General features: G+C 42.6%; 1 protein-coding gene across 13 annotated transcripts; it reads left to right on the top strand.

Moving 5' to 3' along the window:
- Positions 1-9671: 9671 nt before the first annotated feature.
- LOC125551425 (uncharacterized) lies at positions 9672-14264 on the top strand. Of its 13 annotated transcripts, none has more exons than XM_087518348.1 (8): positions 9682-10709; positions 10842-10961; positions 11605-11783; positions 11953-12015; positions 12103-12201; positions 12347-12439; positions 13542-13698; positions 13953-14264. In XM_087518348.1, exons 1-5 carry the CDS (start codon positions 10176-10178, stop codon positions 12137-12139), a joined length of 933 nt encoding a protein of 310 aa, XP_087374474.1. In that variant the 5' UTR covers positions 9682-10175; the 3' UTR covers positions 12140-12201; positions 12347-12439; positions 13542-13698; positions 13953-14264. The 13 variants fall into 13 exon arrangements, 12 of the variants coding, with proteins under 12 accessions (XP_087374474.1, XP_087374466.1, XP_087374469.1 ...); XM_087518338.1 differs by adding an exon at positions 13045-13161 and having other exon boundaries at positions 9685-10709; positions 11605-12015; XR_015601059.1 differs by having other exon boundaries at positions 9672-10709; positions 10846-10961; positions 11605-12015.
- Positions 14265-14909: the final 645 nt, after the last annotated feature.

Here is a 14909-nt window from a genome sequence, read left to right as displayed (position 1 = left end):
TTGGTTAATACAATTCTAGCATGAATAATAAACATTTATCATGATATAAGGAAATATAAATAACAACTTTATTATTGCCTCTAGGGCATATTTCCTTCAGTCTCCCACTTGCACTAGAGTCAATAATCTAGATTACATTGTAATGATTCTAACACCCATGGAGTCTTGGTGCTGATCATGTTTTGCTCATGAGAGATGCTTAGTCAATGGGTCTGCAACATTCAGATCTGTATGTATATTGCAAATCTCTATGTATCGCTCCTTGACTTGATCGCGGATGGAATTGAAGTGTCTCTTGATGTGCTTGGTTCTCTTGTGAAATCTAGATTCCTTTGCCAAGGCAATTGCACCAGTATTGTCACAAAAGATTTTCATTGGACCCGGTGCACTAGGTATGACACCTAGATCGGATATGAACTCCTTCATCCAAACTCCTTCATTTGCTGCTTCTGAAGCAGCTATGTATTCCGCTTCACACGTAGATCCCACAACGACGCTTTTCTTGGAACTGCACCTACTGACAGCTCCACCATTTAATAAAAACACGTATCTGGTTTGTGACTTAGAGTCATCCGGATCAGTGTCAAAGCTTGCATCGATGTAACCGTTTACGACAAGCTCTTTGTCACCTCCATATATGAGAAACATATCCTTAGTCCTTTTCAGGTATTTTAGGATATTCTTGACCGTTGTCCAGTGATCCACTCCTGGATTACTTTGGTACCTCCCTGCTAAACTGATAGCAAGGCACACATCAGGTCTGGTACAAAGCATTGCATACATGATAGAGCCTATGGATGAAGCATAGGAAACACCTTTCATTTTCTCTCTATCTTCTGCAGTGGTCGGGCATTGAGTCTGACTCAACTTCACACCTTGTAATACATGTAAGAACTCTTTCTTTGCGTGACCCATTTTGAACTTCTTCAAAACTTTATCAAGGTATGTGCTTTGTGAAAGTCCAATTAAGCGTCTTGATCTATCTCTATAGATCTTGATGCCCAATATATAAGCAACTTCACCGAGGTCTTTCAGTGAATTTTTTTATTCAAGTATCCTTTTATGCTATTTAGAAATTCAGTATCATTTCCGATCAACAATATGTCATCTACACATAATATCAGAAATGCTTCTCCAAAAGTCTGTATAAAACCATATGCTTTGATCACACTATCAAAGCGTATATTCCAACTCCGAGAAGCTTGCACCAGTCCATAAATGGATCGCTAGAGCTTGCACACTTTGTTAGCACCTTTTGGATCAACAAAACCTTCTGGTTGCATCATATGCAACTCTTCTTTAAGATATCCATTAAGGAATGCAGTTTTGATATCCATTTGCCAAATTTCATAATCATAAAATGTGGCAATTGCTAACATGATTCGGACGGACTTAAGCATCGCTACGGGTGAGAAGGTCTCATCATAGTCAACTCCTTGAACTTGTCAAAAACCTTTTGCAACAAGTCGAGCTTTGTAGACAGTAACATTCCCATCAGCGTCAATCTTCTTCTTGAAGATCTATTTATTCTCTATGGCCTGCCGATCATCGGGAAAGTCAACCAAAGTCCATACTTTGTTCTCATACATGGATCCCATCTCAGATTTCATGGTTTCTAGCCATTTTGCGGAATCTGGGCTCATCATCGCTTCCTCATAGTTCGTAGGTTCGTCATGGTCAAGTAACATGACTTCTAGAATAGGATTACCGTACCCCCCTGGTGTGAATCTTACTCTGGTTGACCTACGAGGTTGGTTAGTAACTTCATCAGAAGTTTCATGATCATCATCATTAGCTTCCTCACTTATTGGTGTAGGAATCACGGGAACTAATTTCAGTGATGAACTACTTTCCAATAAGGGTGCAGGTACAATTACCTCATCAAGTTCTACTTTCCTTCCACTCACTTCTTTCGAGAGAAACTCCTTCTCTAGAAAGGATCCATTCTTAGCAACGAATATCTTGCCTTCGGATCTATGATAGAAGGTGTACCCAACAGTATCTTTTGGGTATCCTATGAAGACACATTTCTCTGATTTGGGTTCGAACTTATTAGGTTGAAGCTTCTTCACATAAGCATCGCAGCCTCAAACTTTAAGAAGCGACAACTTGGGTTTCTTGCCAAACCACAGTTCATAAGGTGTCATCTCAGCAGATTTAGATGGTGCCCTATTTAACGTGAATGCAGCCGTCTCTAAAGCATAACCCCAAAATGATAGTGGTAAATTAGTGAGAGACATCATAGATCGCACTATATCTAATAAAGTGCGATTATGACGTTCGAACACACCATTATGTTATGGTGTTCCAGGTGGCGTGAGTTGCGAAACTATTCCGCATTGTTTCAAATGAAGTCCAAACTCATAACTCAAATATTCACCTCCACGATCAGATCGTAGAAACTTGATTTTCTTGTTACGATGATTTTCCACTTCACTCTGAAATTGTTTGAACTTTTCAAATGTTTCAGACTTATGTTTCATTAAGTAGATATACCCATATGTGCTTAAATCATCTGTGAAGGTGAGAAAATAACGATATCCGCCACGAGCTTCAATGTTCATTGGACCACATACATTAGTATGTATGATTTCCAATAACTCTGTTGCTCGTTCCATTGTTCCGAAGAACGGAGTTTTAGTCATCTTGCCCATGAGCATGGTTCACAAGTACCAAGTGATCCATAATCAAGTGATTCCAGAAGTCCATCAGAACGGAGTTTCTTCACGCGCTTTACACCAATATGACCCAAACGGTAGTGCCACAAATAAGTTGCACTATCATTATCAACTCCACATCTCTTGGCTTCAATACTATGAACATGTGTATCACTACTATCAAGATTTAGTAAAAATATACCACTCATCAAGGGTGCATGACCATAAAAGATATTACTCATATAAATAGAACAACTATTATTCTATGATTTAAATGAATAACTATCTCGCATCAAAAAAGATCCAGATATAATGTTCATGCTCAACGCTGGCACCAAATAACAATTATTTAGGTCTAAAACTAATCCCGAAGGTAGACGTAGACGTAGCGTGCCGACGGTAATCACATCGACTTTGGAACCATTTCCCATGTGCATCGTCACCTTGTCCTTAGCCAATCTTTGCTTAATCCGTAGCCCCTGTTTCGAGTTGCAAATGTTAGCAACTGAACCAATATCAAATACACAGGCACTACTGTGAGCATTAGTAAGGTACACACTAATAACATGTATATCAAATATAACTTTCACTTTGCCATCCCTCTTCTCAGCCAAATACTTGGGGCAGTTCCGCTTCCAGTGACCAGTTCCTTTGCAGTAGAAGCACTCAGTCTCAGGCTTAGGTCCAGACTTGGGTTTTTTCACTTGAGCAGCAACTGGCTTGCTGTTCTTCTTGAAGTTTCCTTTTCCCTTTACCCTTTTTCTTGAAACTAGCGGTCTTGTTGACCATCAACACTTGATGCTCCTTCTTGATTTCTACCTCCGCAGCCTTTAGCATTGTGAAGAGCTCAGGAATCATCTTATCCGTCCCTTGCATATTATAGTTCATCATGAAGCTCTTGTAGCTTGGTGGCAGTGATTGAAGAACTTTGTCAATGACACTATCATCAGGAAGATTAACTCCCAGCTGAGTCAAGTGGTTGTGGTACCCAGACATTCTGAGTATATGTTCACTGACAGAACTATTCTCCTCCATCTTGCAGCTATAGAACTTATTGGAGACTTTATATCTCTCAATTCGGGCATTTGCTTGAAATATTAACTTCAACTCCTGGAACATCTCATATGCTCCATGACGTTCAAAACGTCGTTGAAGTCCTGGTTCTAAGCCGTAAAGCATGTCACACTTAACTATCAAGTAGTCATCAGCTTTGCTCTGCCAGGTGTTCATAACATTTGGCGTTGCTCCTGTAGTAGGTTTTTCACCTAGCGGTGCTTCCAGGATGTAATTCTTCTGTGCAGCAATGAGGATAATCCTCAAGTTACGGACCCAGTCCGTGTAGTTGCTACCATCATCTTTCAACTTAGCTTTCTCTAGGAACGCATTAAAATTCAACGGAACAACAGCACGAGCCATCTATATACAACAACATAGACATGCAAAATACTATCAGTTACTAAGTTCATGATAAATTAAAGTTCAATTAATCAAATTACTTAAGAACTCCCACTTACATAGACATCTCTCTAATCATCTAAGTGATCACGTGATCCATATCAACTAAACCATGTCCGATCATCACGTGAGATGGAATAGTTTTCAATGGTGAACATCACTATGTTGATGATATCTACTATATGATTCACACTCGACCTTTCGGTCTCAGTGTTCCGAGGCCATATCTGCATATGCTAGGCTCGTCAAGTTTAAACCGAGTATTCTGTGTGTGCAAAACTGGCTTGCACCCATTGTATGTGAACGTAGAGCTTATCACACCCGATCATCACGTGGTGTCTCGGCATGACGAACTGTAGCAACGGTGCATACTCAGGGAGAACACTTATACCTTGAAATTTAGTGAGAGATCATCTTATAATGCTACCGCCGAACTAAGCAAAATAAGATGCATAAAGGATAAATATCACATGCAATCAATATAAGTGATATGATATGGCCATCATCATTTTGTGCCTTTGATCTCCATCTCCAAAGCACCGTCATGATCACCATCGTCACCGGCTTGACACCTTGATCTCCATCGAAGCATCGTTGTCGTCTCGCCAACTATTGCTTCTACGACTATCGCTATCGCTTAGTGATAAAGTAAAGGAATTACATGGCGATTGCATTTCATACAATAAAGTGACAACCATATGGCTCCTGCCAGTTGCCGATAACTGTGTTACAAAACATGATCATCTCATACAATAAAATTTAGCATCATGTCTTGACCATATCACATCACAATATGCCCTGCAAAAACAACTTAGACGTCCCCTACTTTGTTGTTGCAAGTTTTACGTGGCTGCTACCGGCTGAGCAAGAACCGTTCTTACCTACGCATCAAAAACCACAACGTGGTATAGTGATTGCTTTTTGATCTTCAGAAAGAACCCTGTTCATTGAATCCAATTCAACTACAGTTGGAGAAACAGACACCCATCAGCCACCTATGTGCGAAGAACGTCGGTAGAACCAGTCTCGCATAAGCGTAGGCGTAATGTTGGTCTCGGCCGCTTCATCCAACAATGCCGCTGAATCAAGAATCAACTAGTGACGGCAAGCAATATGTATATACCCACGCCCACAACTCCTTTGTGTTCTACTCGTGCATATAACATCTATGCATAAACCTGGCTCTGATACCGCTATTGGGGAACGCAGTAATTTCAAAAAAAATTCCTACGCACACGCAGGATCTATCATGGTGATGCATAGCAACAAGAGGGTAAGAGTGTTGTCCACGTACCCTCATAGACCGTAAGCGGAAGCGTTATAACAACACGGTTGATGTAGTCGTACGTCTTCACGATCCGACCAATCCTAGTAACCAAAGTACGACACCTCCACGATTTGCACACGTTCGGCTCGGTGACGTCCCACGAACTCTCGATCCAGCTGAGTGTCGAGGGAGAGCTTCATCAACACGACACCGTGATGACGGTGATGATGTATCTACCGGCGCAGGGCTTCGCTTAAGCACTACGACGATATGACCGAGATGGATTATGGTGGAGGGGGGGCACCACACACGGCTAAGGGATGAATGATCAACTTGTGTGTCTATGGGGTGCCCCCTCCCCCGTATATAAAGGAGTGGAGGAGGGGGAGGAGTCCGGCCTCCTAGGCGCGCCCCAAGGGGAGTCCTACTACTACCGGGAGTAGGATTCCCCCCTTCCCTGGTTGGATTAGGAGAGAAGGAAGGAGGAGGAAGGAGGAAGGAGGAAGGAAAGGGGGGGCATGCCCCCCTCCCAATTTGGATTGGGCTTGTGGGGGGGGGGGCGCCCCCTCCTTTGCTCCCTTCTCCTCTCTCCCACTATGGCCCAATAAGGTCCATATACCTCCCGGGGGGTTCCGGTAACCTCCCGGTACATCGGTAAATGCCCGATCTCACCCGGAACCATTCCGATTTCGAAATATAGTCGTCCAATATATCGATCTTTATGTCTCGACCATTTCGAGACCCCTTGTCATGTCCATGATCATATCCGGGACTCTGAACTACCTTCGGTACATGAAAACACATAAACTCATAATGCGATCGTTACCGAACGTTAAGCGTGCGGACCCTACGGGTTCGAGAACTATGTAGACATGACCGAGACATGTCTCCGGTCAATAACCAATAGCGGAACCTGGATGCTCATATTGGTTCCTACATATTCTACGGAGATCTTTATTGGTCAAACCGCATAATGATATACGTTGTTTCCTTTGTCATCGGTATGTTACTTGTCCGAGATTCGATCGTCAGTATCTCAATACCTAGTTCAATCTCATTACCGGCAAGTCTCTTTACTCGTTCCGTAAAGCTACATCCCGTAACTAACTCATTAGCTACATTTCTTAGAAGGCTTATAGTGATGTACATTACCGAGGGCCCAGAGATACCTCTCCGACAATCAGAGTGACAAATCCTAATCTCGATCTATGCCAACTCAACAAATACTATTGGAGACACCTGTAGAGCACCTTTATAATCACCCAGTTACGTTGTGATGTTTGGTAGCACACAAAGTGTTCCTCCGGTATTCGGTAGTTGCATGATCTCATAGTCATAGGGATATGTATAAGTTATGGAGAAAGCAATAGCAACAAACTAAACGATCATCGTGCTAAACTAACGAATGGGTCAAGTCAATCACATCATTCTCCAATGATGTGATCCCTTTAATCAAATGACAACTCATGTCTATGGTTAGGAAACATAACCATCATTGATTCAACGAGCTAGTCAAGTAGAGGCAAACTAGTGATACTCTGTTTGTCTATCTATTCACACATGTACTAAGTTTTCGGTTAATACAATTCTAGCATGAATAATAAACATTTATCATGATATAAGGAAATATAAATAACAACTCTATTATTGCCTCTAGGGCATATTTCCTTCACCCGTACCAAATATAACATTGGCAGAGCTACTACTCTAGCTACCTGCATACAGAGAGCTCTAATTGCTTTTTTTAACTAGTTCGAACATTGCCCTTTTTTCTACAACCTTGTTTGAACACAAATAGTTCATATATTTTTCATATATAGGAGTTCAAAATGAGCGAAAACACAGGTTTAGTAATGCTACAACATCTATACGGCTACAACCAAACAAGTTTATCTACTGTTCAGTAACAACATAACCTGAGTTAAGCTAAAACACATGCTCAAGAAAATACACTGAATTTCTATCTTTTAAGTAGTTTCAACCACTGTTTTATGTTAAATAGAACTTATTTGCATGACCATGTTCAACAATTAACAATTATTAAACAAAATGATTTCTCTCACGCTTTTACAGTGTACAACAAGAAAAACATTATCTGAATCCCTCTCATGCTTTACTACTTGCTATACTCACATTTATCTCATTTTTCACATTACTTCTTCCTCTTTTACTAGTACCTCTTCTTGTGCTTTCTCACCTTTTTTATCCCTGATAATGTTTGGGCTTCTTGATTCTGCACCCAGCAAGCCCAAGATGTTCGTAAATGAAAGAAAAACTAACAAACACTGCACAAAAATATGTTGCTAATGGTGTTCAAACTTTTCAGGTTTTTAACGTAAATATGAAGCGATTGGCAAATAGCAATCCTTTTAAAACACACAGGGAGGAAGAAGAGGCTAGGAAACCAGGGTAGTATTCGTGGAGGGATATCTACTTTTCAAACTAAAAGATGTGAACGTAAGGGAGTAGGGTGTAGTTTGGTTCAATTATGATTTTCTTCTTCTCCAGAAAACCAAACCACTACAATTGCGATGCGACACTCTTTGAACTGATTATCAAATACACACTGGACTATTAGACCCATGGTAACACCCTAATGCAATTACATAGTCATCAAACTAATGTACTGAGTTGCAAACAATTATCAAATGCCAAGCTACTCTGTGTACACTTCTTTTCTAAAATATATTTAAAAAATTCACATAATCATCTATGGAACAGAGGGGAGTTTTTTTTGTAACATGTTATAAATTCTTGCTTAAACATATGTTGCACATCCTTACATAATTGGATTAGAGGTACATTTTGTTACGAGGGTTTGCATATGGATGAACTGGCTGACCCATTTTTCTTGTACTTAACATTCTTTGTACTGATGCTTGTTTCCAGAAATTTAAGACGATGCAAACATTATCTACAATACGGACATTTAGTATAGTCCGAACTGAACTTTTTGGCACTTTTTGCACCGAGGTAATGGCAGTGAACGTGTGACAAAGAATAGAACTCAAAAAGAAATGTTTTGGAGGTGGAATAAAACGTCAGAGATCGGGTGGACCGGCTACACCTCCTCCTCTGGACTGATTGCTCCAGCGAAGTGGAGCTGATGGAGGCGGAGATCACATGCGGTGCCGGTGATTGGACTGATCTCCTTCTCCCATTGTGACATGATTTTGTTTGTGGAATCTCTAATGTCCTGAATGCATTACGTGAAAAGAGAACGGGAGAGGAGTCACCAAACACACACATCCAAAGTGCATGTCTGTCGTTTCATGAGTAGAACTGCAAAAAACGAGTAGCAAGGCTAGAGCATCGCAATTAAACTTGATAAAACTTCAAATGGAGTTAGCAGTGGATGATTTACTGAGTAGATCAATGGAGTTTGCTAGTATCGATACAAACTTGGACGTACGGGACCAGGGCCTATATAGTCTGTGTACACCATCCCGCCCCTCTCCCGCTAGAACCACGGCAAGGCAGCGAGCTTCCCCTCCCTTCCAACTACCCCACATGACATGCCTTTCCCAGTAAATCAAGATATTGATGATGCAAGGGTGGCCGTTCAAGTAACACAAAATGGCCAGCAGCTCACATAGTTCAAGCTCATCAGTTCAAGAAGTATGTGGTTAGCCAGAAACGGGCTTGAAACGAAGGGGTCGAGAAAACATTGTACAAAAGATATGATGACGGAGACGACCACACATGGTGGAGGACACAGTTCCCGCATGGGCTCGTCCGAGCATGGGTTTCCGTACTGATGTGGCAGCACACATGTACTGATGCACCTGTACTGATGCACAAACTGATGCAGCAGCACACACATGTCTTAGAAACAAAGAGTGTCATGCGACATCACACACTTACTGATGCACGCGGCAACACGAGATGGCCATGGAGCTAGGCAAACATGGCGAGGGCTAGTGGCAATTCAGAACGGGGAGGATGGCTGTTTTACCGAATATTATGGTCGAGATTTGACTTGTATGGTAAGCAGCGCTCGATTTGGACTGAGAAGCAGGGTCGCCGCTGCCAGCGGGAGGAAGAGAAGGGGTTTGCCCGGGAAGGACCTCGACGGTGGTTAGGGGAAGGAGCAGGAACACGGGCGGCGCGTGGCAGTTCAGGGAACACGTTTAACGGCCCGACGGCGCTGCTGGGGTGCGGGTAGGACGGTCACCATGTCTGAGGGACTCCTTGGGGCAGGAGAGGATGGGGCATGGACCACGAGGTCCGTGGGAAGTGGGAGGTGGTGGTGGGGCGCGCGCCGATGACCGGGGCCATGGCGGTTGTGGAAGGTAGTGGTGGCGGGGTGCGCGCTTGCAGCGGGGGCCATGCCAGCTTTGAAAGGTGGGAGGTGGTGGTGGCAGGGCACACACCGGCGGTGGAGGCTGCTGCGGCTCTGGGAGGTGTTGGTGGCGGGACGCGGGCCGGCGGCGAGGGCCATGGCGGCTGTGGGATTGGGGGTCAGGGGTGGGAGGTGGGGGTTGACCGGGATGTGGGCCAAGGGAACGAGTTTTTTTCTATTTCCTCGCGGTCGTGTAATCGGTCCGTCGAGCATACCACAGTAGAAACTTCCCGACCAACCCCAACCTACCCACCTCCTTCCGCCGGAGGCAGCCGTCGCGGGCGAGCGAGCGACGGCGGTAGCCGGAGCGAGGGAGCCCGCGGCGCCGTGACTGGCCGCTGACGGATCCACCTCCTTCCAATCTCCGATTCCCCACACCCGTCGCCGTACTTCTCCTCATTTTCTCCCGATCAAGAGCGCCGACGACCTTGCTCTTCTTCCTCCTCCAGACCAAATGTGTCACCGGTCCCGCTCCTCTTCCTCCTCCTGGCACGCGCGCCGCCACCCCCGCACCTCCTTCCTCCTCCTGGCACGTGCGCTACCGTCCCCGCGCCTCCTTCCTCCTCCTGGCACCCATGCCTCCTTCCTCCTCCTAGCACCCGTGCCGCCGCCCCCGCACCTCCTTCCTCCTCCTAGCACGCGCGCCACGGCCGCACTTCCTTACTCCTCCTGCCATGCGCGCCGCCGCCCTGACCTTCCCTGCCGCACTCTCCTCCCAGGCTCCTGCCGCCGCCCCGACCACATCTCCACCAGCTCCGGCCACCGCCGCGCCCCATCTCCCCCGGCTCCCACACCGCGCATCTCGTCCTGGTGGGGCTTCATAACCACAGTACCGGACCACCCCAGGCCATTCAACGCCACCAACCCGGTCCGTTCATTGCAGCAACACCCAGGATCTGGCTACCACCATGTCGTTCCCACGGTGACGTTCGATGGAGCACCTCGTCTCTCTCCTGCTGCAGGGAGGCCCACCTACTGCACTATGGAGGTAAGATTCTTTCCTCTAGATTTCTTCTGGCGTCCAAAAATGTTATTTGATTTTTCCATGAAAAAATGAGGCACCGAATATGTCTCTTTGTTCTGCAAGTGAGCTGTAAAAAATAAAAATGTGGCAAATTAGGTAGAGATTAAACATCCCCCGAAGCACATCGTCGGTGTCCATGAGCGGGGCTCCCGTGGATGGCTGGATCCTGTCGGCGGCGTCGATAGCATCCACGAGCGCGAGCACCCCACATCCGGCGTGAGCAGCTCCTGAAGCTATTTCCTTAACATTGCTACAATTCTGAATTTATGGTTGAGTCCTACTAGTACTGATGAAATATAGAATTGAGTGGAAAATTTAGTTGATTCCTGAGACCCTGACTAGATTTCCTACAGATATGGTTCAGGGTTTAGGATGCTGTAAAACAATTATATACTTCTAGTTGCTGCTTCCTGCCACTAATGAATTATGCAAGTTCAAAGAGTGCCGCATGACAAAATAAAAAAGTATTGTATGGCAAGCTCAGAATTTTGGTATCGTGAGAAGTGTTATTTTTGGATAGTATTTTGTACGATTCATTTGTTCATCTTCAGAACTTAGAAATATTAAGTCTACTTTTTTTCTATGATGAAGGTACAAATGAGCTCCACTAGAATTGGTAACTGGTGGAGATCATTCATGTTGATTACTTTTGACAAGAATAATAGTCCGCTAGAGAATTTTCTCAAGATTAGATAGGAGTGAAAAAACTAAAGGTTTGGAAGTGATGGTAAAAACTGATACGTCAAATTTAACATTCTCTTATTTCTGTTCTATTATTTTATTTTAGTTTTGGTGTCTGAATTTGTGGATATATGAGCAGGCCCCAATATTTATTTCTTCAATTCTCTTCTGCCGTCAGGTCGCGACCTCTTCCTTCTGTAGGTCACCGCCTCCTGCTTCTGTAGGCCGTGCCCCATCCCCCGATTCCCGCAGCAGACATGCCGTTCACCGCCGGCACCACAGTCTGTTCATTGCCGACAACCGAGGCCGTTCAACGGCGCAACGACGAGATCTAGCCTTCCCCCTTCCTCTTTACATGTATCTTTGTATTCTGTTTCAGTTCATCTACGTGTCGATCATAAGTTTGATTTCATCTGTGTTTCCATGTTATTCCTGTATAGTACAATGGGTATTTGTATTTAGTTCAGTTCATCTACTTGCCGATTGTAAGTCCAATTACATATGTTTTTCCATGTTCTTCATACAGTATGAGAAGATTTGTAGATGCACAACAGAGTTTGCAGACTGCCATGTTAAACAATGTCAACAGGTTGGACATACTCCCTCTTTTGTGCATAGAGGAACCTCTTTTGTCAATTAATTTAAGGTGCTTTTCTATTACAATTTTGGTGCACAGGCAACAAGCAGCAAGGGAAAAAGAAGAGCAAGATTGACATCAGTAGTCAAAAATAATAGAACATCAGTTCTAAAATTCCCCGCGCATTAGTACACCTATGTATTGCTTCTGCGATTTCCAAATATGGTTACAGTTGTTGCTTCGATTTTGCTGTTGATGTACATAGTTTGTGAAGAGAATATTTTGTAATTCATTTTGCCGATGGAATGAATTACTAAAAGTTCAAATTTGCTAATTTCTGCAGTTCTGGTTCTCTAGATTGGTCTTGGTACAGGATACATCTTAAGCTTGGTCTTGGTACAGGATACATCTTAAGCTGGAGTTCGTCGCTAAGCAGGTTTGATTATGTAAAGTTCAAGTTTTTTGTGTGTGATGCAGTATAGCTCAACTACATTTTGTTACTTATTTACTTTAAATTGCTTAGTGGATGTTGAACTAATTCTCTGCCTTCTCCATCACTTACGTGGTTTCCTATTTGCTTGAGCTATTGTACTCATGTATATTTCAAAATACTAAGAAACATGGCTATCAATTATCTTATACACAAAAGTTTTGGGACTTGATCTATTGTACTCATGTATATGTCTAAATAGGACCAAATTTTGCATGTTTTCTGCTTGTATGTATGCGGTTGAACTATTTAGCTATTGAGCGAAGTTTAAACTTTCTATGTGTGAAGGTTCAATCAAATTCATTTTCGTAGCTATGAGGTTGAGCCAATTTTCTCGGCTACTGAAACCGATCATTTGATAGGGAACTCAAAAGAAATAACATATACGAGCATACATGAAGTTCAAAAGTTCTGGTTCAGGGAAGTAGACATCCTGCAATTTTTGGGAATTAGTAGTTCACCTTTGCTAAGTGTAGCAAGTTCTCTGGTTGCAAAAATTAATTCACTTTGCAAAAACTCTGGAGGTCAACAATTTGTTTTGTTTGTTGTAGATGGAGATGTGTGTATGTATACATGTGTTCTGGAGATAGGAGAACTTATCTGGTGGTGTGTGTGTGCTGCTGCATCCTCTTCCAGCCGCTCTAATTCACACCTTCAGTACAACTTCTGTATGCCCTCGTGTTCACGAATCTTGTAGTACTTTTTTCCATAAAAATCTTGTAGTACTATGTAAAGCAAGCGTGTCCAACACATAGTTTAGGTGTCGCGGTAGTACACACTGTTGATGGTGGCCTTCTTTTGTGCCGCTACTATTTTGCCACCTAGAGTGGTACTTCTACTACTTATCATGTTGATAAAACCTCGCGAACAGTACATCTATTTGATTAACGATTCTGTAGGGAGAAAAAGTTCATCAATGTACAATCTCTAATATCAATATACCAAAACTTTTTGTTTAGTAGTTGGTACTGCTCAAGTTTATTTCTTGATGTACACATGATGTCCAAATTCTTCTTTCAATTCGGTTCAATTTATAAATTTCATTCAGTTCAGCGAGGTGGAGATTGGGGCACGGTGGAGTGTGACCGTGTGTGTGCAGACGGCCCGCCGCAACGTCATAGTTGGATGCATTTCATAGTTGGATGGCTACTGATCTCTCTAAAACCTTGGGAGCAGTGCTTGCATTACTAGTCCAACCATACTAGGTAAAACTGAATGTACCTAGCTAGTTCAATAACATCATCTCCTTGTGCAAAAAGGTAGTTTAAAAGGTCGAACTCACATCTGCTTCGGAATGTCGCACAAAAAATATTTATCTGTATTTGTCTTCTTCATGTTGAATTATTTTAAGTAAAACAAAAATAGCTCACTTTTGTGACTTTCATCATTTGAATATCTACATGCCTCATGTTCGAACTTTCAATTTGTTTAAAACTAAATTGATGGTGCTCTTTTTCAGGGCTGGGGGAGAAGGCAGAACCTCTTGGTGCATGATGGAAAAAATTGCAAGTTCTTGTTTGGATGTTCAGCATACCCTTCTCTCATTTCATTTATGTTCAGGATAGCAGGTGCATGATGGAAAATTGTGTATCATGTAGTTCTTGTTTATATGTCGTGCTAGTTCAAAAATTGTCGATTTTGCCACTAGAGAGAACACGTTGGTTGCATTGTTTTTCCAGTGTGACGTCCCTTTGTATATTAGGAGTATTGTTATTGTTGCTCTGCATGCAAATGAATTAGCTTGTCCTGCTAAGATGAGGATGTTTGTGCCTGAGTCTTGAACTTTAAGAGGTCAGGGGAGATGAATAATTTCTGTCATATGAAAGTACAAAAAGGTTTGAATTAAAAATATTGATCAGTACGAGTTAAAAACACCGATCAGTTCAGAATAGAAATTGCTAAGATGGGGATGTTTGTGCCTGAGTCTTGAACTTTAAGAGGTCAGGGGAGATGAATAATTTCTTTCATATGAAAGTACAAAAAGGTTTGAATTAAAAATATTGATTAGTACGAGTTAAAAACGCCGATCAGTTCGGAATAAAAAGAAATTGCTAAGATGAGGATGTTTGTGCCTGAGTCTTGAACTTTAAGAGGTTAGGGGAGATGAATAATTTCTGTCATATGAAAGCACAAAAGGTTTGAATTAAAATATTGATCAGTACAAGTTAAAAACCACGATCAGTTCGGAATAAAAATAAATTGCTAAGATGAGGATGTTTGTGCCTGAGTCTTGAACTTTAAGAGGTCAGGGGAGATGAATAATTTCTGTCATATGAAAGTACAAAAAGGTTTGAATTAAAAATATTGATCAGTACGAGTTAAAAACGACGATCAGTTCGGAATAAAAAGAAATGGTCAGTTTGAATTAAAAAGGAAACACACATATAAATTCAAGTATACAAATTTGGTGCCAATA

Source organism: Triticum urartu, chromosome 4A (genome assembly GCF_056163025.1).
Source record: "Triticum urartu cultivar PI428250 chromosome 4A, HENAU_Tu73, whole genome shotgun sequence".
Taxonomy (NCBI): Eukaryota; Viridiplantae; Streptophyta; class Magnoliopsida; order Poales; family Poaceae; genus Triticum; species Triticum urartu.
Note: the sequence above shows the minus strand (reverse complement) of the source record. Positions and strands in the feature narration are given on the sequence as shown.